Source organism: Rhinatrema bivittatum, chromosome 7 (assembly GCF_901001135.1).
Source record: "Rhinatrema bivittatum chromosome 7, aRhiBiv1.1, whole genome shotgun sequence".
In the NCBI taxonomy this organism is placed as follows: domain Eukaryota; kingdom Metazoa; phylum Chordata; class Amphibia; order Gymnophiona; family Rhinatrematidae; genus Rhinatrema; species Rhinatrema bivittatum.
In genome coordinates, this window is record NC_042621.1 from 85,798,882 (window position 1) to 85,825,233 (window position 26,352).

Consider the following 26,352-nt stretch of genomic DNA (forward strand, 5'->3'; position numbering starts at 1 on the left):
CAGATACTGCAACACAACCAACAGTACAAACCACAAAAAAGGGCAGACAAGTCACCATAAATCCTTTACCGAAATCCATCCCCCCCCCCCGATATCTGAATCAATTACTTTCCCAGATAAAGCGTGGGTATAAACTCCGGATCTAGAATGGGGTCTAAGTAAACCCATCTACAGAAGTCTAAAGCTGTCATGTCCGAGCTGGGCCAGCTACAGAATCCTCTGTCCCCGTGCGCTGCAGGAATGCACGGGCCATGTTGTGTTAAAACCTCTGCACTATGATTCCTACGACGGTCTGATTTTTTTTAAATAAATGCTGCTCCCCAAATTGTTCGTACATTTTCAAAGCTAGGCAAAATCATAGAGGTGGGGGCCTTGCTTTATTTTCTCAAAAGACGCTTGAGCTTTTACAGAATATAAGATTACTGTGCCAGTACAATACGAAATGCTATGTTTAAAATCTGACTTCATTAATGTTTGCCTGACCTATTGTCCTCCCGGACTTCTATCTTATAACCCGTCACCCCTTATAAAGGCATTCATCAATCTTGATTTAGACTTGAGTAAAACAACAATTCTGGGAGATTTCAGTCTTCATACTGATACGCTCTCTCTCACCCATGCAGGACAAGTTTTCTTACAAACTCTTTCCTCTAGTGGATGGCGGCAGATTATTTGGTCACACCCTCGATTTGGTCTTTATCAGCAGTGATAACTTTTCATCGTCAAATGCCTCTGCCCTGGTGAAAGAAATCCCTGGAGCGATCATTTCTTAAGATCCTTTCCCCTAATTCCTCTACATAACAAATGACCTTTTGCTCATCCACTTGCCGTAATTTTGAAACGGGGCTGCACTGACCTGCAAGATCCGGCCTCCGAAATTGTACCATTCCTTGGAAATAATATACAGTTACTACACCTAACGATCTCTTACAACTCTGGAATCTTGCACTTACAACTACCGTAGATAAAGTGATACCACTGAAAGAATTCAAACAGAAAAGGCAAAGTAATGTCCCCCGGCTTACTAATCTTACAACAAAAATATGTGAAGTGAGAAAACTGGAAGGAAGATGGCGGCATTGTCCTGGCTCACAAAACAAATCTACTTATCAAAACTGTTTAGTAAGTTACGAGACCAGCATTACAGAGGCCAAAAAAGCACATATCTATTATAAATTGGCAGTGTCATTTAACAACCCTAGAGACCTATACCATTCTATTCCTCAGATTATTTGGCCCATTTTCCGCTCATCAGTTAGGCTGTCTCCTTTTCCTAGAAAAGATATTGCTGGAACTTTCACAGTATACTTTTCGGAAAAAATAGCTAATCTCAGGAATTTAATCAACATTCCAGACCAAAGCATTGATGATGAATTCTTCCCAGATAACACAGCGTGGAAATAGTTCATAGCTACAACTGAACTAGACGTTATAGAAATTATTAGCAATATGAATTCTTCATCCAGTTTTCTCAATCCCTGCTCTACCATCCTGCTGAAATCCATTAAGGTAGAAACTGCTGAATTTATTACACAGTTTATTAACTCATCTCTAGAATTTGGTTGTATCCCAGACCTGCTAAAACAAGCATCAGTATGGCCTACACTGAAAAAAGTAAATTGATGACCTGACTTCCCTATCCAATTACCATCCTATATCCTCTTCAGCATACTTTGCAAAAATTCTCACATCTACAGTTTTATACCAACTTACTGCATTTATCGACTCAAAACTACGTCCTTGATCAATACCAATGTGGATTTCGTAAGTTCCATAGCACCAAAACCCTTTTACTATCCAGCTTTGACACAATCAGGCAAGGTTTTGATCGTGGAACATCATTTGTGCTTGTACTCTTGGATAGCTCTGCAGCATTTGATACAATTGATCACACCATTCTGCTGTCAAAGTTAAAATCCTTGGGAATATCTATTTTTATTTTATTTATTAAAATTTATTAATCACTTAACACAAAATAGGCCTAAGCTATTTACAATAAAATAGGCATAAAATTGACAGATCAAACAGCAAAAAATAAATAAATAAATAAAAAAAAAATTTATATATATATATATATATATATATATATATAAAATATAGGACCAATCAACATCAGCACAAATTAACCATAGGCCTGGCACTGTACTATCCTGGTTTACTTCTTTTTTTATTAAACAGTGTGGGTTCACACACATCTTGGGTTTCCCTTAACTCTGGTGTATCCCAAGGCTCTGCATTGTCTGCTGCCTTATTTAATATCTATTAAACTCCTTTATGCCGCCTATTAGCTGGCCATGGTGTACAAACTCTATGCTAACGATATCCAGTTTTTCTTTCCTTGTAAAATGTCTTGCAATTTATCCGAAGAAGTTCTCACACACTGCCTGTCTTCCATTCAAAACTGGCTCAATCATAATAAACTTGCACTAAATTTAAATAAAACCGAAATGATGAGTCTATCCCAATTTCCAGTGGTGGATACACCTGAAGAAAGGACCTTAAAAAATCATAAAATTAGAATATCCAGGGGTACATGTAACCTTGGGGTTCTAATTGACCAGTCACTTAACTGCCGTAACACAATACTAATTTTCCAAACTTAGATGATTACGTCACCTGAAATTGTTACTTGATTTCAATGACTTTCGCGCCATTCTGCAATCTCTTCTTTTTTTCCAGTATCGATTATTGCAGTTCTCGTCTGATAGGTCTTCCTATCAGGTACAGAGAAGGGCAACCAAAATGATAAAGGGGATGGAACAGCCCCCCTATGAGGAAAGGCTGAAGAGATTAGGACTGTTCAGCTTGGAGAAGAGACAGCTGAGGGGGGATATGATAGAGGTCTTTAAGATCATGAGAGGTCTTGAACGAGTAGATGTGACTCGGTTATTTACACTTTCGAATAATAGAAGGACTAGGGGGCGTTCCATGAAGTTAGCAAGTAGCACATTTAAGACTAATCGGAGAAAATTCTTTTTCGCTCAATGCACAATAAAGCTCTGGAATTTGTTGCCAGAGGATGTGGTTAGTGCAGTTAGTGTAGCTGGGTTCAAAAAAGGTTTGGATAAGTTCTTGGAGGAGAAGTCCATTAATGGCTATTAATCAAGTTTACTTAGGGAATAGCCACTGCTATTAATTACATCAGTAGCATGGGATCTTCTTAGTGTTTGGGTAATTGCCAGGTTCTTGTGGCCTGGTTTGGCCTCTGTTGGAAACAGGATGCTGGGCTTGATGGACCCTTGGTCTGACCCAGCATGGAAATTTCTTATGTTCTTATGTTCCATACGTCCCCTTCAAATCATTCAAAATACTGCTGCACTGCCACTAACAGGAGAACCCCCTTTCACCACCACATTACTCCAGTTTTACAATCTCTGCACTGGCGTCCAATTCCCTTCCTCATTCAATACAAACTGATAATCATTATGCACTCACTGATTAACGATGAACACTCACCATGCTTTGCGGCAACTATGAAAATTCAGACTCCCTCTAGAGCTCTTCGATCCTCTGGTCAAAATTTGCTTGACATCCTATCCTCTAGACCAGTGGTTCTCACCTTTTTTCGGCTGGGACACACCTCACATGGTTCTCGCATGCGTGACACACTGAACATGTGACCATCACAGGGTTAAATGTAAACATGCACTCTGCATCCACAGGAATCCCCTCAACCCCCAGCAATGAGTGCAGACCAGATCTAGGGCATTACCCTGTACAACTCGCCATACAAAAAAGATATTCTGGTTCTGATGACATCCCAGTAAAAGCAAAACAAACTCCCTTTACAACCAGGCACAATACCCCTCCTTATGAAAAGACAGTAATTTACCACTAATACATGTCCTATTGAGAAAACACAACAAATAATATTGATACAAATGCTTACATGCTAGTAAAATACCTCACCTCGGTCACACACCCTTCACCAAGTATAGAAAAACCACAAATTATAAATAAGGAGACAGAAACTGGAATGGAAAACCAAAAAAGCCACTCTGCATGCAGTGCGAACCTGGAGAAATGGAAACAAATATAGCACCTAACATAGTCCTAGCATCTGCAGTAATGCACACAAACTAACCCGCACAAAGTTACACCTGCATTATGGAACACACTCAAACATTAACAACCCAACTTATGAAATGGCAATACTACAAATATTAAACCAGGCCCTAAACACTAATACACCTCCTATTAGGAAAACAGAACAAGTCAAGCTGCTCTAGATCCCCACTCAGAAATAATTGTAAAACTAGACTAATAAATGTTACAAAACAGCTGATGAACAGAATAACATCCAACAATTAAAAACTCATAAAATTATTTAAAATTGTCCAAATATCAATAAAATATTTCAAAACAGCAGACACATCACATAACACCCAATAATTAAAATGACAGTCAGTCAAGAAAAATAAACTTAAAAAGACGCCTTTACTTACCCTCTCCAGCAACTCTCCTACTCCTTTCCCTTGCAGGCCAATACACACATCAGAAGCAGCAGTGACTGCTGAAGCTCTGTCCTCACAGTCCTCTTCCCTAGGGCCCACAACCAGTCACTCACACACAGTCTCTGTCTCACACACACAGCAGTCACCTCCCTGACCAGTCTGACTCTCTCTCTCTCACACACACACATACCAGTCATCTTCCTGACCAGTCTGTCTCTCTCTCACAGAAATACATCACCTCTGACCAGTTTCTCTCTCAATCACACACATGCTCTGTCACTTACATACAAGCTCTCACACACAAATGCTCTTGCTCCCATTCTACCACAACCCACAAAGCTAACACTCACACCCAGGCACCCATTCTACCACACACACACACACACACAAAGCTGCCACTCTTGCACCCAGGCACCCATTCTACCACAGGCACACAAAGCTGCCACTCACACACACATGCAAGCTCACATGGAGCCTCTTCTCATTGTTTCGCCCAATAAGCCTGGCCTCAGTTTATCAGCTGCTGCTGGCCCGACCTCCTGTGGTGTGCAACGTCTCTACAGCTGCTGCCGGCCTGGCCTCCGGCAGTACTCAGTGTCTCTCCGCTCTTCGGCCCCGCCCCTGGGGAGAAGAGAAGCACAAGTTGGGCAGTGGGACTCTGGGAGCCGCGACACACCGGTTGAGAATTGCTGACCTAGAGCAGTGCACCTCGATAAAACCAGAGAATGTGCCTTTTCACTAGCAGGCCCTTCTCTCTGGAATTCCCTTCCTAAGGAAATAAGACCTGTGAGAGAGAGTCCAAATTTTTTAAGAAAACTCTAAAGACCTATTTGTTCACAAAAATCATATGAACACTGAAACAGCCTGCCTTACCTCTAGAGGCATGTCCTATATCTGCGACTTGATATGAATCCTTTATTTTTGTTTTAATTTTTGTTGTGTATTATACACATTGTGAATGTGCGATTGTACCACGCCCTGAACGTAGGAAGGTCGGATAATAAATGTTTTAAAATAAATTGCCAGCAAGCTGGCTGCATAGGAGTCACTTCTGCATGGTGCAGCTTTTAACCCACAGCTCACTTTAGCTGGATCTCCTGAAGCAAGATCAAGAGAGAAAATGAGAACTAACAAACTGAATCAGACCAAGAGTGATGAGCAGGGGGTGCTTAGGATGAGAGTATAAGAACGAGGCATCCTCCATCACCCCCATGATTTTAACTCCTGGTGACGTCCCTGACAGAGATTGATCTATAGAACTTGAGGATAGCTAAGGACCATGATGGCCCAACCAGCCCTGGTGCAATGGAAGGGTTAGGTCGGCCATCATAGTTGGCGATTTGATTATTAGAAACGTAGATAGCTGAGTGGCTGGTGGACGTGAGGACCATCTGGTAACTTGCCTGCCTGGTGCGAAGGTGGCGGACCTCATGCATCACCTAGATGAGATTATAGACAGTGCTGGTAGGAGCCGGCTGTCGTGATACATGTGGGCACCAATGACTAAGGAAAATGTGGGAGAGAGGTTCTGGAAGCCAAATTTAGGCTCTTAGGTAGAAAGCTGAAATCCGGAACTTCCAGGTTAGCATTCTCTGAAATGCTCCCTGTTCCACATGCAGGTCCCCAGAGGCAGGCAGAGCTCTGGAGTCTCAATGCGTGGATGAGACGATGGTGCAAGGAAGAGGGATTCAGCTTTGTAAGGAACTGAGGAAACTTTTGGGGAAAGGGGAGACTTTTCTGAAAGGATGGGCTCCACCATAACCAGAGTGGAACTAGGCTGCTGACGCTAACTTTTAAAAAGACGATAGAGCAGCTTTTAAACTAGAACAAGGGGGGAAAGCTGACAGTAGCTCAGCGGTGCATGGTTCGGAGAAATGTATCCTTGAAGGATACTAATGAAACAGGAGAGTTAGAGCATCCCAACAGAGAGGTTCCAATAAAAGCAAACGTAGTCCATGTGCCTATAAGCAAAGAATCACCAGAGTTAAAAAATTCAAAATTACCACAAACAACTGAAAAGCAGGTTGTTAATACAAACCTGTATGCCAATGCCACAAGTCTAAGAAGTAAGCTGGGAAAGTTAGAGTATAAAGCAGCAAATGATGAGATTGACATAATTGGCATCTCAGAGACCTGGTAGAAAGAGGATAATCAATGGGACAGTGCTATATCAGGGTACAAATTATATCACAATGATAGGGAGGATCAACTTGGTGGGGGTGTGGCACTTTATGTCTGGGAGGGTATATAGTACATAGGATAAACTAAGCTCATACAAGAGACTAAATACTCAGTAGAATCTATATGGGTAGAAATCCCATGTGTGTTGGGTAAGAGTATAGTGATAGGAGTATACTGCCGTCCACCTGGCCAAAATGGTCAGACAGATGATGAATGCTAAGAGAAATCAGGGAAGCAAACCAATTTGGCAGTGCAGTATTAATGGGAGATTTCAATTACCCCAATATTGAATGGGTAAATGTAACATCAGGACATGCTAGAGACAAAGTTCCTGAATGGAATCAATGACTGCTTCATGGAGCAATTGGTTCAGGAACCAAACGAGAGAGGGAGCTATTTTAGATTTCATTCTTAATGGAAAGCAGGATTTGGTGAGAGAGGTAACAATGGTGGGACCACTTGGTAACAGTGATCATAACATGATCAAATTTGAACTAATGACTGGAAGGGGGACAATATGTAAATCTACAGCTCTAACATTAAATTTTCAAAAGGAAAACTTTGATAAAATGAGGAAAATAGAAAAAAAACTGAAAGGTGTGGCAGCAAAGGTTAAAAGTGTACAACAGGCATGGACATTGTTTAAAAATACAATCTTAGAAGCGCAGTCCATATGTATTCCACACATTAAGAAAAGATGGAAGGAAGGCAAAATGATTACCAGCATGGTTAAAAGGTGAGGTGAAAGAGGATATTTTAGCCAAAAAAAATCCTTCAAAAATTGGAAGAAGGATCCATCTGAAGAAAATAGGAAAAAGCATAAGCATTGTCAAGTTAAGTGTAAAACATTGATAAGGTAGGCTAAGAGAGAATTTGAAATGAAGTTGGCTTTAGAGGCAAAAAACTCATAATAAAAACTTTAAAAATATATCTGAAGCAAGAAACCTGTGAGGGAGTTGGTTGGGAAGATAAAGCCATTGCAGAAAGACTAAATGAATTCTTTGCTTCTGTATTTACTAATGAAGGATGTTCTGGATATACCAGTTCTGGTGATGGTTTTCAAGGGTGATGAGTCAGTTGAACTGAACCAAATCACTGTGAACCTGGAAGATGTGATAGGCCAGATTGACAAACTAAAGAGTAGCAATTCACCAGGACCGGATGGTATACACACCAGGGTTCTGAAGGAACTAAAAAATTAAATTTCAGATCTATTAGTTAAAATTTGTAACCTATCATTAAAATCAACCATCGTATCTGAAGATTTGAGAGTGGCCAATATAACACCAATAGTTAAAAAGGGCTACAAGGGCAATCTGGGAAACTATAGACCAGTGAGCCTGACTTCAGTGCCGGGAAAAATAGCGGAAACTATTCTAAAGATCAAAATCATAGAGCATATAGAAAGACATGGTTTAATGGAACACAGTCAGCATGGATTTACCCAAGACAAGTCTTGCCTAACAAATCTGCTTCTTTTTTTGAAGGGGTTAATGAACATGTGGATAAAGGTGAACCGGTAGATGTAGTGTATTTGGATTTTTAGAAGGCGTTTGACAAAGTCCCTCATGAGAGGCTTCTACAAAAACTAAAAAATCATGGGATAGGAGGCGATGTTCTTTCGAGGACTACAAACTGGTTAAAAGACAGGAAACAAAGTAGGATTATTTATTTATTTAAGGTTGTTTTTTTTTGTATGCCGACATTCGTGCAAAACATCATGAAAAACAATGAAAAACAGTAAACGAAAGTTACATAGAACAGGGCAGGGGCCTCTGGGGAGCTATGGAAAAGATAGGCTTTATAAAGGTATATCAAATTTATAATACAGACATTTACAAGGTAAATACATATAATATATACAGCGATTAAATATTCAGCATATACAGTATATAGCGTATACAGCATTTAACAATAACGAGTTAATCTCAAATGCAAAGTTAATGACTAACGAATGTTAAATGGAGCCGTGCAGGTGACTGTGCACGAGTTAAAAGGGATGGTGGGCTTACAAAATCTGCGAAAGACGTGGCAGGGTAACACGGAGGAGTTATGTGGAAAAGTCTTGTTAACAGGAAATGGTAATCACATGAACAAGGGGGTCCATGATGAAAATTGGGGAAGGGGCTACGTGATAAATGGTGGAAGCGGTAGTTATCAATAAAGGGTAGAGCAGGTTTGCATTGCTAACAGGGATCGAAGATGACAAAGCAAGGATTAAATGGTCAATTTTCTCAATGGAAAAGGGTAAACAGTGGAGTGCCTCCAGGGATCTGCACTTGGACCAGTGTTTTTCAATATATTTATAAATGATCTGGAAAGGAATACGACGAGTGAAATAATCAGAATGCAGACGATACAAAATTATTCAGAGTAGTTAAATCACAAACATAAGAACCTAAGAAATTGCCATGCTGGGTCAGACCAAGGGTCCATCAAGCCCAGCATCCTGTTTCCAACAGAGGCCAAACTAGTCCACAAGAACCTGGCAATTACCCAAACACCAAGAAGATCCCATGCTACTGATGCAATTAATAGCAGTGGCTATACCCTAAGTAAACTTGATTAATAGCCATTAATGGACATTTCCTCCAAGAACTTATCCAAATCTTGGCAACAATTTCCAGAGCTTAATTGTGCATTGAGTGAAAAAGAATTTTCTCCAATTAGTCTTAAATGTGCTACTTGCTGACTTCATGGAATGCCCCCTGGTCCTTCTATTATCCGAAAGTGTAAATAACAGATTCACATCTACTCATTCTAGACCTCTTATGATTTTAAACACCTCTATCATATCCCCCCTCAGCCATCTCTTCTCCAAGCTGAACAGCCCTACCCTCTTCAGCCTTTCCTCATAGGGGAGCTGTTCCATTCCCTTTATCATTTTGGTCGCCCTTCTCTGTACCTTCTCCATCGCAACTATATCTTTTTTGAGATGCAGCGACCAGAATTGTATACAGTATTCCAGGTGCGGTCTCACCATGGAGCGATACAGAGGCATTATGACATTTTCCGTTTTATTCACCATTCCCTTTCTAATAATTCCTAACATTGTTTGCTTTTTTGACTGCTGCGGCACACTGAGCCGACGATTTCAAAGTATTATCCACTATGATACCTAGATCTCTTTCCTGGGTGCTAGCTCCTAATATGGAACCTAACATTGTGTAACTACAGCAACGGTTATTTTTCCCTATATGCATCACCTTGCACTTGTCCACATTATATGGCTGCGGCCTAACTGCATTGGCTCATCCTCCTCGCTAGGAGGCAATTGTGGGGTAGGAGATGTGTGCAAAGGCTTAGGACGGGTACCTCCCGAGACGTGCTTCTTGGGACTCTTAGCCTCCTGGGTACGATCTCAAATGCGACAATCAATTCTCCCAGCTAAATCGATGAGAGATTCCAGGGTATCAGGCAATTCATGAGTCACTAATTCATCCTTCAGTCGAGAGTTGAGACCTTCTAAGAAAATGGCACGCAAGCACCCCAGGTCCCAATGGAATTCAGATGCTAAAGTCTTAAATGCAATCACATAGTCCGGTAGAGGCTTGTTCCCTTGCTGAAGATGTAGCAGATTAGATCCTGCAATGGACTGACGAGCGGAATCATCAAATACTGACTTGAAAAGGGTTAGAAAGCCAGTCAAAATCGTTCAAAATAGGGTCACCGCGTGCCCAGAGTGGTGAAGCCCAGGCCAGGGCTCTTCCTTTGAGTAACAAAAGGATGTAGGTGGTCTTGGCGATAGCAGTCAAGAAGTAGTTGGGTTGCAGGAAAAAATGCATACTACATTGGTTAATGAAGCCCCTACACATCCATGTATCCCCAGAAAATCGTGTAGGAGTTGATAGAGGTACGATAGTCTTGACAGAAACTACCTGAGATGAGGCGCCTTCAGCTGGAACCGTCAAGGTATTCAATCGGGCGTTCAACTGGTTGAAGGTGATGGTTAATGACTCCAGAGTCTTTTGTTGCTCGGTGATCCATTGGGCCAGGCCAGGAATGGCCTGTAAGGCTGAGAGCGGAGCCGGGTCCATGGAGTTAGCAACCTGTTGTAAGTTTGACATGTTTGTGGACCCCTGGTTGCTGTATTTATGACTCCTCTCACGGGGAGGGGCCCCATGGGGAAAATACAGCAATAGGCTGACTCTTCAGTAATGATCACAGAGAGAATAGAAACTTTATTATACAGCAGTTGGCAAGGCCTGAGGAGCGGGCTGCATTCCTCAGCCAGTGGAGTAGGTCTCTGATTGTTGTTCAGCCCAGGCACTGAGTTGTATCAAGTGCAGAGAAGGTCTCACCAGAAGCTGGAAGTGAAGGGTCCGGTAGTGGTCCGCGGAGCGGAGTACGCCGAGAATCTATTCTGTGGTGAGACAAGGAAGAGAGACTGAAGAGAGAAGGTATTCACGAAGGCTGGTAGCTGCTGGAGAGATGGCCTCCGCAGAACGGAGGAAGAGATGATGCAAGGCCCAGAGCGCCGGAGCCAAGATATCCACTGTAGATGCAGGTTAACCCAGGAGGAAGGCAGGCGAGTGCAAGGCCCGGGGAGCAAGTACCTAGGATCCTGATGAGCTGGGAAACCTGGAGAGTAGATATGAGCGAAGCAAGACCCCCGAGGAGTGGGTGCCTTAAGCGTTCTTGCTGGAACAGCGAAACCCTGGAGGGTAGGTAGGCGCGAATAAGGCCCCTGAGGAGCGGATACTTAGAACGCCCTAATGCAGCCAGCGTAACCCTGGAGGGTTAGTAGGAGCAAGTACTCAGAGCGGGAGTCTCTGAAGGAAGTCTAAATTAGTGGAACAGAATCCTTGCTAACTTGTAGCTGGATTGGAGATCGGAGGCTAAGTACCCAGAGGTAGTGACGTCATGCGGTGCGGATGCCCCCAAGGTTCCCGCCATGACGTATTCAAAAGAGAGGGCGGCACGCGCTTGCCCTAAGTGACCTCAGTGTAAGAATGGTGAACGCAATCACCCATGCCAGTCCGGGGATGCCGGAGAGGTTGGCGGAGAGAGGTGGAGGCAGCCATCTTGCCCAGAGGAGAGGAAAGAGAAAGAAAAGAGTTGAGAGAGAGGGCGTAGCCGTCTGCGACCGACGAGTGCAACATTAACTCTAGCTAATATAATTAACCTAGCTAGCATTAGCTAATCATTTATCAGAAAGCATTTATTTTATAAAAAAAGACTTTAGTAGATATTTATCTAATTGTTATAATTGCAGTAACTATTGTCATCATACTTATAGCTCTGTACTGTTTGATTAAGATAAGATTTGAGAAGTATAACGCTTCATAAGCTAATAAGATAACTTATCTGAAGAGACTTATTTTATACATCTACTCTGGTTTATTTCTCTAAACAACTCTATTTGGGGAACCTTCATCTCTAAAAAATAAACTCCTTCCGTAAAGGCTGGAGGGTCTTATGAAAAGGTAGGATAGGAGCAGAGCATATCCTGACTTTCACTGACAGGCATACAACTGGATGAGAAGCTCACAATGAAGAAACATCAATAAGGTAATCACATCTGCCTACAACTAGTTAAGGATTCTACAACGTCTGAAGCCTTTGCTAACCTTCGAAGACTTCCAGACTGTATTGCAAACCTTAATTTTCTCAAACCTAGACTATTGCAACTCCCTATTTCTAGGTCTGCCTGAATACCCCTTAAAACCATTACAACTTCTGCAAAATGCACTGCAAGACTCTTACTAGGAGCCAAAAAATGTGATCCCATTTCTCCGGCACTAATTTCGTTACACTGGTACTAACTAGTTCACTTCCAAATCCAATTTAAAGTACTAACTTTAATATTTAACATCATTCACTCAAACAACACTGATATGAGTGGCATAGCATTACAACCTTACAATCCTCAAATAAGGATTTACTGTCTGTCCCCAACACACGAAGCACACACCTGACACAGATAAGAGACCGTGCCTTTTCTATTTATTGCTGGACCAAATCTGAGGAACTCCCTCCCTGGAAGGCAACGACTGATCCCAGACAAAAGGAAATTTAAAAAGGAGCTAAAAACATGGCTCTTCAAAAACGCATACAACCTCACCCAACTCAATCAGAAGAAAGGAGACTCTAAATTGATACTTAATGAACTAAACAATTACATTCTCAAATAATTCCCACTGAGATACACTCAACTTAAAGTGAAGAACAATTATTTAGGCATACTCTTCGTCATGAACTATGCCTTTTAAATACCATGACATCTACTATTCCTCTAGTATTGACTGAGCTATGAATGTATTGATCTGACCCTATGAATGTATAGACCCATATTATGAATGTCTCATCAAACTATCAAATAGCCATGATCTATGAATGTCTCTTGTGAAATTTATTAGGAATGACAGTGTATATAAAATGCTTAAATAAAGAGGGGGTGAAGATGAGAATGGGAATATTTAACTTATTTTTATTTAAAAACATTTATAGCCTGCTTATAACAAATCAGTTAGGCTAACCAGGTTACGAAGTAGTAAAATCACAAAGACTACTAGCCCTTAACAGAAGACTTGGGGGATAGCCTGCATGGAGCAGCAGTTGTTATACTAAAAAACAAACAAAAAAAAACTTGCTAGGCAGATTAGATGGAGCGGCTTGGTCTTTATCTGCTGTCATTCACTGTTGCTATTTGAGTCCTCCCTATCCTGAGCGGGGGCACAGCTGGCTTCTGCTCCTCTGCATTTAGAGAATGTGATAGGCAAGGCACAGCTGTTCTGGGTGGGGAGGGGGTAGCATTCTTCTCCTGTGGCAGAGTGCAAGCAATAGTGTAGAAATACGCATCAGGAAAGCAAATAATAACTTTGTACTCTTGGGGGTGAAACATTTTATACAGAAATACATACATTTGAAACAAATAGAATCACCAGCATTTTCAGTTCTTACACTGTGCTATCTCTGCTAAACTTTGATCCTCACATTCTGCCTCTGGCAGCCAAAACTCACCTTCTGTCTGCCAAAACATCTGAAAGTCACTGGAAGGTACACAGAGGGGCTCTGGAGAAAGCAGAGGATCCTTGGCAATATGGAAAGGCTGCAGAAGGTGCAGGAAGGGGCTCTGCCTCGAGAGAGAGCACAGAGGGGCTCTGGCATGAGCAAGGAGGTTGCATGGAGAGGCTATGGAGAGAGTACATGGAGGGGTGCAGGGAGCACAGGGAGGATCTGACATGAGTTTGAAGGGGCATATGGAGTTGCTTGGAGGGTGCACAGAGGAGCTCTTGAGAGACCACGTAAGGGCATACAGAGAGGCTCTGGGCGGAGTTGAGGGGCTGTGTAGAATGCATGGAAGGTTGTACGAAGAGGCTATGGAGGGAGCTCGGAGAGGGGCATATACAGGTTGGGCTCTGGAGGGAGCAGAGAGGGTCTCTGCAGGGAGGAAGGAGCTTGGAAGTTTTCTGGAGGAACTTCGATGGGCTCTGAAGGGGCATACAGGGTGAGCTCTGGAGAGTCTCTGGAGAAAGCTCAGAGGGGCACACCGGGCAGCCTTGGGAGGAAGTTTGGAGGGGTATACGTGATGAGCTCTGGAGGGAGCATGGAGGGTCTGTGGAAGGAACTCAGGGATATGGAGGGAGCTCCAAGGGGTATTCATGTATAGCTGTGCTGGGTGCATGAAGGGCCTCCGGAGGAGAGTGGGCTATGGAAGAAGCATGGAGGGGCATATAGAGAGGGCTCTAGAGGAAGTTCGGAAGGGCATATGGGGTGGGCTCTGGAGGGAGCTTAGAGAGACATTCAAGTGTAGCTCTGGAGGGAGCATGGAGGGCCTCTGGAGGGACTTCAGAGGAGCATATTAAGTGGGCTATGGAAGAAGTATGAAGGGGCATGGGGTGAGCTCTGAAAGGAGGATGGAGGGGCATACAAAGTGGGCTGCAGAGAGAGCATGGAGGGTCTGTGGAGGGAGCTCAGAGGAGCATATTGGGTGGGCTATGGAAGAAGCATGGAGGGGGCGTACAGAATGGGCGCTGAAGGGAGCAAGGAGGGGCATATGGGGTGGACTCTGGAGGGAGATTGGCGGGTCTGTGATTGGAGCTCTGAGGAGTATATGCAACGATCTCTGGTGGGAGCTTGGAAAGTCTGTGGAGGGGGCACCGTGAGAAATATGGGGTGGACTCCAGTGGGAGCTTGGAGAGTCTGTGATGGGAGCTAGGAGGCACATATTGGGTGGGCTCTGGGGGGAGTCTATGGCAGGAGCTCAGAGGGACACATGAGGTGGGCTTTGGAAGGAATTGGAGGACCTGTAGAGGGAGTCCGGAGGGGAAGATGGGGTGGGATTTTCAGAGAGTTTGGAGAGTCTGTGGAGGGAGTCCGCAGGGGCAGATAAGGTGAGATTTTCAGGGAGCTTGGAGAGTCTGTTGCGGGAGTTCGGAGGGGCAGATAGGGTGGGATTTTCAGAGAGCTTGGAGAGTCTGTGGAGGGAGTCCGGGGGGGCATATGGGGTGGGATTTTCAGAAAGCTTGGAGAGTCTGTGGAGGGAGTTTGGAGGGGCAGATGGGGTAGGATTTTCAGAGAGCTTGGAGAGTCTGTGGAGGGAGTCCGGAGGGGCAGATATGGTGGGATTTTCCGAGAGCTTGGAGAGTCTGTGGAGGGAGTTCGGAGGGGCAGATGGGGTGGGATTTTCAGAGAGCTTGGACAGCCTGTGGAGGGAGTCCGGAGGGGCAGATGGGATGGGTTTTTCAGAGAGCTTGGAGAGTCTGTGGAGGGAGTTCGAAGGGGCATATGGGGTGGGATTTTCAGAGAGCTTGGACAGTCTGTGGAGGGAGTTCGGAGGGGTACATGGGGTGGGTTTCTCAGAGAGCTTGGAGAGTCTGTGGGAGTTTGGAGGGGTAGATGGGTTGGGATTTTCAGAGAGCTTGGACAGTCTGTGGAGGAAGTTCGAAGGGGCATATGGGGTGGGATTTTCAGAGAGCTTGGACAGTCTGTGGAGGGAGTTCGGAGGGGTACATGGGGTGGGTTTTTCAGAGAGCTTGGAGAGTCTGTGGGAGTTTGGAGGGGCAGATGGGTTGGGATTTTCAGAGAGTTTGGAGAGTCTGTGGAGGGAGTTCGGAGGGGCATATGGGGTGGGATTTTCAGAGAGCTTGGACAGTCTGTGGAGGGAGTTCGGAGGGGTACATGGGGTGGGTTTTTCAGAGAGCTTGGAGAGTCTGTGGGAGTTTGGAGGGGCAGATGGGTTGGGATTTTCAGAGAGCTTGGAGAGTCTGTGGAGGGAATTCGGAGGGGCATATGGGATGGGATTTTCAGAGAGCTTGGACAGTCTGTGGAGGGAATTCGGAGGGGCATATGGGATGGGATTTTCAGAGAGGTTGGACAGTCTGTGGAGGGAGTTAGAAGGGGCATATGGGGTGGGATTTTCAGAGAGCTTGGACAGTCTGTGGAGGGAGTTTGAAGGGGCATATGGGGTGGGATTTTCAGAGAGCTTGGACAGTCTGTGGAGGGAGTTTGAAGGGGCATATGGGGTGGGACTTTCAGAGAGCTTGGACAGTCTGTGGAGGGAGTTCGAAGGGGCATATGGGGTAGGATTTTCAGAGAGCTTGGACAGTCTGTGGTGGGAGTCCAAAGGGGCAGATGGGTTGGGATTTTCAGAGAGCTTGGAGAGTCTGTGGAGGGAATTCGGAGGGGCAGATTGGGTAGGATTTTCAGAGAGCTTGGACAGTCTGTGGAGGGAGTTCGAAGGGGCATATGGGGTGGGATTTTCAGAGAGCTTGGACAGTCTGTGGAGGGAGTTCGAAGGGGCATATGGGGTGGGATTTTCAGAGAGCTTGGACAGTCTGTGGAGGGAGTTCGAAAGGGCATATGGGGTGGGATTTTCAGAGAGCCTGGAGAGTCTGTGGAGGGAGTTCAGAGAGGCAGATGGGGTGGGCTCTTCAGAGAGCTTGGAGAGTCTGTGGAGGGAGTTCAGAGGGGCAGACGGGGTGGGCTCTTCAGAGAGCTCAAACAGTCCGTGGAGGGAGTTCGGAGGAGCAGAAGGGGTGGGTTTTTCAGAGAACTTGGAGAGTCTGTGGAAGGCGTTCGGAAGGGCAGATGGGACAGATCTGGAGGCAGTTTGGAAAGGCACACGGGGTGGTCTCTGGAAGGTTAGGGAGTCTGTAGACGGAACTTGAAAAGGAAGATAGTAACCGGGATGGGAGAAAGCACGCAAAAGAAATACGAAAAGATTCAGCAGGAGCAAGGAAACGCCTCAATAACTTCTTAAGAGGATGGAGGGCGTGATTCACGGGCCAAACGCTGCCAGTGGAGCCCCGCCCCCGACGTCTGAGGTCACCGGACCGCTCTGAGCCTGGGATTGGAGCACGAGCTCCCGCGCCCTCGGGAGTTCCGGTTTCCCGTGCGTGGTCCCTCTCTCTCGCATCCGTCCGCGGTCCGGCGTGGCCGCTTTCCTGCAGCGAGCAGCAACGAGGAGAACCGTCGTGCAATACAGGAGCGTCCGCACTCCTCCTGCTCGTCCCATCCCGTGCATCAGCTGCAGCCCAGCCTACGTAAAGGCGAAAGCGGAAACATTGCAGCTGCCAGAGTACCAGTACATCTCCTGCTGGGCAGTGGAGTGCAAATGGGAAAACAGGAAAAGCTGTAAAGAAACTGCAGGCCGAGTTTAGGAGAGTACTAGGCCTAGGGCAAATTAATCGCACCAGAACCCTGTAGCGTTGAGATTATAGTGCTGGGATTTAGGCTACCATGACAGTGGGCAGCCCAGCGAAACTCCTATTGTTACCTCCCCCAGCGATGACTGTGAGCATAGAATACCAGATCTCGATCACAAATGCAAAAAAATAAAAAAATAAATAAAAATTAAAAAAACCCCATAAACTTTAATCAAAATTTAATCAAATATTGAATAAGGAATTACAGGCTTGAAAGATGCAGACAAAAACTGATCTGGAAACCCCAAGAAGTCAGATTCTGTATGAACTACAACACCTGAAGAGTAGAACCAGAAATGCATTTCCTCCGGTACTGCGCACAATGCAAAGAGATTGGAGAATTTCATTTCCCAAAGCTAACCGAGAAAATCCAACACTTACCACAAAAGAATGAGCAGGACAATCTTATCGAATTCTGGGATAAACAGGAGAAACAGCAGCAAAATATGTTGTAACCTGTGACCAGGGACAAAGTTGACCAGCACTTGAGACATGCCATCCAGAAGCTGATAATGGGCAGAGGTAGGCAAGTGCAATCCTGGAGTGCCACAACAGGCCTGTTTTTCACAATATCCACAATGAATATGCATAAGGTATATTTGCATGCACTGCCTCTGTTGTTTGCAGATATATCATACATATTCATTGTGGATATCCTGAAAACCAGGCCTATTGTAGCACTCCAGGACTGGTGTTGCCTACCTCTGCACTAGTGCAAAGCAAGAATGGCCTGTGCAGAGAGCACAGCTTCCCCTCTACCTGCTACAATCCATGTGGCAATCAGTAAAAGGGGTGGGGGGAGCAGGGAGGAATGTCTTTTATGCATCTTGCATCCAGTTGCAGTTGGGTGAACTTGGGCAGAGGTGGGTAAAGTATGACCAGGGTCAAACAGCCAGTGGCAGAGCTGGGATTAGAGCTCAGGTAAAAGGACAAAGTGTCAAGAGACTACAGTGGGAGCTGATGAGAAGGATGATTGTTCTGGAAAGAGGGTGGGGAGTCACCACATTAGTTGGGTTTCAGCCTCCAGGCAGGGGCTTCCTTAGGTGTACAGCTAATTCCTGTGCAGGACAAGCATTAATGCTTCATGCACCCCAGATAGCCTCATTGCAAAGGTGGCCTTGTGCTCACAGAGCAGTTGCCTACACGTCTCCTTCCTGCTGCCATGAAACTCTCCCATTACTCACTAGCGTCACTGCTCCTCCTGCTACAGCAGAATCGGGGCTCTTTTGGGAGCTTGGACTGCTGCCAGCAGGAAAGACATGCTGAGATCAAGTGTGTGACCCCAGCTGAACTGAGATCTATCCCATAGTCTGGGGGTAGAAGATATTATTACTGCTGCAGACACCAGCTGGGTCCTGTCAAGGGTGCCTTTACGAGAGGTGGATGGGGACATTCTTCGCAGAGAAGGGGGGGGGGAGGAAAGAATTATTGGTGGAAGTTTGGTTTGGAATTCCTCAGGAATGTGACAGCTGTTGCCCCTGCCCCCACCTAAAGGCTTCATGACTGTGATTGGTGCATGCCAGATGGGAGAAGCTGTTACATTTTTCAGTGGGGGTGAGTCCCCATCATTCAAGCCTACTGCAAGAAAGCAAAATCAGGATTAGGCTAAGTCCAGACACAGAAAGAAAACAGAATAGGAAAATGCCAAATTGGCTGGAGTCACCCTGAGTGCTCATCTGACTCCATCAGACATCACCATGCCCAGAATTGCCACCTCACCCCCATCATCGTCCTGAGATACTAGGTCAGTCCTTACTTTACATCTCCCAACCCATTGCTTAATGCAGGACAAAGAGATGATGGTATGTGTGTGATCTATAAAATTATGACTGGAAAGGAATGGGTTAAATGTGAATCAATTATTCACTTTTTCAAAAAAATACAAAGAATGAAGTTAGCACATTTAAAACAAATCTGAGAAAATTATTTTTCACTGAATGTACATTTAAGCTCTGGCATTCATTGCCAGAGGATATGGTAAAGGCATAGATTGGTTTAAAAAGGTTTGGACAAGTTCTTGGAGGAGAAGTCCATAAACTGTTATTAACCAGATAGACTTGGGAAAAGCTATTACTTATCCCTGGGCATTAGCAGCCTGGGAACTATCTACTGTTTGGGATCCTGCCAGGTACTTGTGACTTGGATTGGCCATTGTTGGAAGCAGGATGCTGGGCTTGATGGGCCCTTGGTCTGACCCAGTATGGGTATGTTCTTCTGTCCCTACAGTACCTGAATGCAGTGTGCTTTGAAGTGCCGATAGGCGGAATATAAAATAAATAAGAACTGGATGGTGCTGGACACACAGCAAAAATTTTAAGTGAAAAACGGTGTCCGATCACTGCCAGCCCGCCTTTCATGGGATTGACTACAACTCACGACCGTTTCCATCTCACCCTATGCAGCCTCGGGGAGGAGGCCCGCTCTAGGCCTGGTGTGCACATAGTGACTGTTGCTAATCAATCATCCCTGGAGATTTTGCCCTGGGGAGGAGGAAGTGCAGCTGCTGGCATCAGTAAGATCCAGAGCCTGGGAGAGGAGGAGGGAGCATGAGTCTCGTAAGGGACGAGCCAAAGAGAAGAAGGGTAAAGGCAATTTTACTCTACAGACTGCAGGGCACTTTTAAAATCCTGCTGTTTAAAAACAAACTAGTTTAAGGGTCAGACATACAACGTTTCCTTTGGCTGAATTTAGGTATGTGATGATTTATTGCTGTTTTCGAAACTTTAAATAAACTCAGTGCTTAAAATTAGCACGAAAAAAAAAAAAAAAAGATACAGGCACTCCTTCAATAATGATTTTTTCCAAAGGCACAGAATGGGGGGGAAAAAAAAATCCTTTTGGAATATGAGCCAAAAAGTTTCTTTTCCCATGGTATTTTTATGCCGCGGCGGACGTTGCTGATCAGTCACAAGTCTGGGACCATCCCAGGCACCGCGCAGAGGAAACCCGAACGCCTGGGATACTGCTCCACTTGTTGCGTGCCTTGCAGCTACCGCTGTCGGGTACATGGGGTGTAACCAGGCTGCACGCAGACCCCTCCCGGTCAGCAGACCGGTTTTCAAGCTTAGGCCTGGCGGGTGAAATGGTGCTGTGTATGGTCTCGCGCCAATGCTTCTACACTGGGATTGGGGCCCTTAGTCGGGGAGCCTTGAGTAAAGGTGTATCGTATTCATATGGTGTGATGCACCGCCCCTAAGAGTTTAAAATGGGGGGGGGGGGGGAGATACCGCCAGCAGAGCATAAAGTGAACTGCCCAAGGCCACGGTTGGTGTCGGTACCAGGAGCAGCACGTGAGGTTGGGCCACCTCCGCCCAGTGCTCTGACCAGATAGCATTGGTTAAGTTGGGATGAGGTGGAAATCTTTGGTTTTTGGTGTCCTAATTAAGTGGCGACGAGGGGGGGGATCTCTAGATATCTTTGATTATAGCCCACACTCGATGTCTCACGTTTGAGGTCTGACAGATCTTCCTGGGTAATCATAGGGTGCAGCCTCCTGCTCCCTACCCCTATACCCAGGTTTCTTGCTGCACCGCAGTGTATTAAAGTCAGCAGGGCTCGGCAGTGCCAGGATAAGCTGCTGCTAGGCTGACTAAGGCCACGGCTGCTGCAAAGAGAGGTGGAGGGATCTAATGTCCTTCGTATTTGCCAAGTGGACCTGAGCTTAAGTTCTCAGTTGCAGTTATCTTGGCGCAGTATCCACGAGAGCTCCGACGCTGCCTAGATTTACCCCCCATTGTTCCATAGCCCTTATAGACCACTTCTTGGGGTATCCTTGTGCCCTATGGCGATAGCCTGTACGCCCTGCCTCTTTTACCCTTATAGAGCAGGGATTAGCTGACTTCCTGGTAGTCTCTGTGTCCTGGATTGCAAGGAGGAGCTCCCAGGATAAGCACGTCCACAAAGTCTCATAGCTAGGTAACTGTTCAGAGGGGCTCCTCCCACATCCAGCAGCGGCACGTGTGCTCACAGGTTCCTGCCAGGTGTTCCTTAATGCAATCTGGGTCAGGTGCTCAATGAATTGTTTTGACTGGGGAACTGGAAGCAGTCCAGCTGCGTCTGCCTGCAACCTTAGAGAGATTCATGTGGGATTTGCAGGGAGGGCCTGCCTTACCCTCTTAGCTTCAGAATATACCAGGATGGTATATTCTGTGTACAGACATAAAAGAAACTGATCTGAGGGAAAGGCCTTAAAACAAGAACAGTTTTCCTACCTATCCAAACCTCGTATCCTCACTCTTGCCTTGCTGAGTCACTGAGTGATCCTAAGTTCTCCCTCTGATAAATCGCTGAGATCCCACACCTCTTCCCCCTGTTAAGCCACTGAGTGATTCCATGCCTCACCCTCCTGAGTTATTAATGAGTGAGGTCCCACACCTCTCCTGCTGCTGAGCCACTGAGAGATCCCATGCCTCTGCCCCTGCTGAGTCAGAGAGCTCGCACATCTCTGCTCTTACTGAGTCACTAATGAGAGAGATTCCACATCTCTGCCCATGCTGAGTCACTGAGAGAGATCCCATGCCTCTGCTCCTGCTGAATTACTAATGAGAGAAATTCCATGCCTCTGCCCTACTGAATCAGAGAGATAAGAACATAAGAAATTGCCATGCTGGGTCAGACCAAGGGTCCATCAAGCCCAGCATCCTGTTTCCAACAGAGGCCAAAACCAGGCCACAAGAACCTGGCAATTACTCAAACACTAAGAAGATCCCATGCTACTGATGCAATTAATAGCAGTGGCTATTCCTTAAGTAAACTTGATTAATAGCAGTTAATGGACTTCTCCAAGAACTTATCCAAACCTTTTTTGAACCCAGCTACACTAACAGCACTAACCACATCCTCTGGCAACAAATTCCAGAGCTTAATTGTGCGTTGAGTGAAAAAAAAATTTCTCCGATTAGTCTTAGATGTGCTACTTGCTAACTTCATGAAATGCCCCCTAGTCCTTCTATTATCCGAAAGTAAATAACTGATTCACAGCTACTGTATATGCAAGGGTCGCTTTAGGCGACCCTTGCATATACAGTATTTTACTTGTTAAACTTACAATTGTTTAAACTTCTGCTGTCTTCGCTTTCAGTTTCCCAAGTTACCATAACACATTGTTATATGTAATTTCTCTCTTCTCGTTACCGTTATTGTTATATTACCCCAGTTCCCTCTAAACCGATGTGATATGATAATTTATCATGAATGTCGGTATATAAAAGAGTTAAATAAATAAATAGATACTCGTTCAAGACCTCTCATGATTTTAAACACCTCTATCATATCCCCCTCAGCCGTCTCTTCTCCAAGCTGAAAAGTCCTAACCTCTTTAGTCTTTCCTCATAGGGGAGCTGTTCCATCCCCTTATTTTGGTCGCCCTTCTCTGTACCTTCTCCATCGCAACTATATCTTTTTTGAGATGCGGTGACCAGAATTGTACACAGTATTCAAGGTGCGGTCTCACCATGGAGCAATACAGAGGCATTATGACATTTTCTGTTTTATTCACCATTCCCTTCCTAATAATTCCTAACATTCTGTTTGCTTTTTTGACTGCAGCAGCACACTGAACCGATGATTTCAATGTATTATCCACTATGACGCCTAGATCTCTTTCCTGGGTGGTAGCTCCTAATATGGAACCTAACATCGTGTAACTACAGCAAGGATTATTTTTCCCTATATGCATCACCTTGCACTTGTCCACATTAAATTTCATCTGCCATTTGGATGCCCAATCTTCCAGTCCTGCAAAGTCCTCCTGTAATGTATCACAGTCTGCTTGTGATTTAACTACTCTAAATAATTTTGTATCATCTGCAAATTTGATAACCTCACTCATCATATTCCTTTCCAGATCATTTATAAATATATTAAAAAGCACTGGTCCAAGTACAGATCCCTGAGGCACTCCACTGTTTACCCTTTTCCACTGAGAAAACTGACCATTTAATCCTACTCTCTGCTCCTGCTAAGTCAGTAATGAGAGAGATTCCACACCTCTGCCCCTGCCGAGTCACTGAGAGATCTCACATCTCTGCCCCTGTTGAGTCACTAACGAGGAATCCCTCATCTCTCCTGCTGCTGAATTACAGATGAGGGATCCAATATCTCTCTCCTTGCTGAATCACTAATGAAAAATCTTATACTACCTACTCACCCTGCTGAGGCACTGAGAGATTTGACACCTCTTCCCCTGAGTTATTAAGGACAGAGAGAGTGAGTTGTAACTTTATGTAGTGATAGGTTTCTCATATTAAAGAAGCTTTTTGGAGATCCATGACATGATTGAGGGGGTGACTGTCACTCAGTCTGAAGCCTGGGCTTAATGGAGATCCTGGATCTACCTCACTTCCTAAGGATACTTTTGGGAGTCTTGGCTCTGTAGGTGTGGACTACAGACTCATGGAATTAATTCCCAGCGCGGTGTATCCTGTGAGCATGGACTCCAGATACATGCATTAATATAAGACCACAGGAAAAACAGTCTTCTGGTTAAAATGGCTGAGGACTGGGGTTTCTTCTTAATTGACCACCTCCATCTTTCACTCCCTCGCTCACAGATCTGGGGATCTTCCAGACACAGAAAACCCCTGCATTACCTTCCTGGGCCAGACCAAACAGTAAAGGACGCTGCCGCACCTTTCTGGGTGTTACGACACAGTGAAAGAACCAGCGCAAGCATCCTGGATGAGCTCTCCAGGACAGGACAGATAGTGGAAGACCCTGTGGCACCTTCCTTCGGTTCCCCCTTCCCTCGCCAGGAGAGACCGCACCGCACAAGAACCATGTGGCATCTCCCTGGGACGGAACACGGTGCAGGAACCCCGCAGCGCCTTCCCTAGTGCAGACCACACAGCGCGACACTCCCCTGGGACAGTGCACACCACGCAAGAACCCTTCTGCACCTCCTCAGGCCAGACTACATAGAGAAACACCCTCCAGCACCTAACCCGGCTCTCCCGCACGGCTCCAGGCCCCACTTACGCCACCAGGGCCCGGCCTCGTCACACAAGACCCTGCAACGCCTTCCTGGGAAGAAAGACCTTTCTGCTCTCCAACATCAAGGGGGTCACATGAGAAGAAGACCATGTTTTCTCCTGACCTTAGCCAAGTTCTTCCTTTTTTTGCATCGTTTGTTTCTATTTTAAAAACATTTTAGGCAAGTGCCAAGATTCAGAAATGCACACAACCCTTCCTGAAACAAGAGAATTCCCCCCCCCCCAGCAGTCCGTGGCGTTCTCTTACCTGGCTGAAGAGGGGTCCCAGGAGACAAAGGGTGAGAAGGACTTTGATTCCCATCTTGAAGGTGTTGCCTGGCAGAGGCAGGGTGTTGACGGGTGCTGGTGCGGCAGCGAGCAAGGCAGAACTCCTGAAAGGTTTGAGTCTCTCTCTTACTCTGCTCGCTCTCTGCCTGGGAACTGGCTGAGTGACAGCACATGTGCGGGCAGGACGGGGAGGGCTGAAATATTAGGCCAGGGCTGGAAGGGGGATTAGCGGCACATCCCCAGGGTGGGGGGGTGGAGAGAGATGGCAGAAGACAGCTGTCCTCATTACACAGTGCTCTCTCTATAGCAGATCACACATGACTGGGGGTGAGGCACTTTTAACTGTTTGTGTATCACGTTAGAGCTGCTTGCTGTGCTTTGGGGGGGGGGGGGGCGGGGGGGGGGGGGGGGTCCAGGGATTTATTGAGGGCTATCTCATGGAAAGATGCTTACATTTGGTATAAACAGAGCCTAACTACCACTAGAGTTCACCCTCCGCCAAAATCCTCAAAACTACCATGAACAGTGCTAATATTGCAAATATGTTTATTATAAAGTCAATAATTCATTATAAATACTTTTAATGCATAATCAATATAATTTCTTGTTCAGAAAAACACTTTCCTTATACAATATTGTTTCTTTATGGAAAATTTATAAAACATGGTACACATTACTCTTATCTAAAACACCTTAGGGATACCCCCTAAGCACAGCACGGCACATACATACTACACACTGAATTTCAAATACAGTCTAACTTTATATAGATCACCCGGGAAAAAATGTTATCATAAAGAGAAGCTGTACTTAACTTGCTACATCTGTCAGATTGGTACATGAAGAAATAAACAACTCCGACCTCGGAGGGTACAGTCTTAGAAAAAATTATTTTCAAGTTCCAAAAACCTCAGGTCCCAGTGCCTGACTTATGGTCTCTTCAACGGCCACAAGACACTTCACTGTCCACCAACTCCCCAACAGGTGTCTTTAATCAAGTAAATATCCCCGACGCGACACAGGAAAACTGCACTCCTTCAGCTCATTGTTCAGTCCTCCTCAGCGTCGCATATGGCAACGCGCATTTATTTTAGGTTAAATTGCGCCTCTTTGCTTAGTCCCCAGGAAACTTTCTCCATTAAATTCACTGTTCCAAATGTCGCTAAGTTCTGCTGGGAGTGCTCTAATGCTTTCTACCGGTGTCCCTCACCAGGAATTACCCTGACGCTGCAGCGTTTCGGCACACCTCTGCACTGAGGGTATAAAACAGAGTCAGCACAGGAGTGGGGGGACTGGCTCTCCTCGGGAAATATGTTTTCATGGAAAGAGTGTTGGATGCCTTGAATGCCCTCCCAGAAGAACATGAACAATGGCAGACTTGAGAAGGATGTGAGATCAAACACAGAGGCTCCCTAGGGGCTAGCGGAAGTGAATGAAGAACAGAGGTAACCGGTGTAACATTTCTGCATGGGGGTAACCTGCACGGAGCAGCAGCTATAACCCTAAACATTAGGCATGGGGACAACCTGCATGAAGTGGCAGTTACACCCGAAACACTTTGCTGGGCAGACTATTATGTTATCCGTCTACATGGCTTTTGAATTTGGACCCCAGAGTGTCTCTTAGTCCTACCTCTATTTGAAAGGGTAAATAACCATTCCCTGCTTACCTGTAGCATCTCACTTATGAGTTTATAGACCTCTAGCATATCTCCACTTGGCCATCTCTTCTCCAAGCTGAAGAGTGCCAATCTCTTTAGCCTTTCCTCATAGGAGAGCCGTTCCATTTCCTTTATTATTTTTTGCCCTTCTC

General features: G+C 45.3%; 1 protein-coding gene across 2 annotated transcripts in view; it reads right to left on the minus strand.

The window, feature by feature from the left end:
- The window catches only part of CDH15 (cadherin 15), a 63,342-nt gene extending 38,653 nt beyond the window's left edge, over positions 1-24,689 (minus strand). The window contains exon 1 of one of the 2 annotated variants that reach the window (XM_029608608.1): positions 24,521-24,689. In XM_029608608.1, coding sequence (XP_029464468.1) covers positions 24,521-24,574 — 54 coding nt within the window. In that variant the 5' untranslated portion in view covers positions 24,575-24,689. Of the gene's footprint in view, positions 1-13,598; positions 14,812-24,520 lie in introns of those variants that run through there. The other variant, XM_029608607.1, reaches the window with a different exon arrangement.
- Between the last annotated feature and the right edge of the window lie 1,663 nt (positions 24,690-26,352).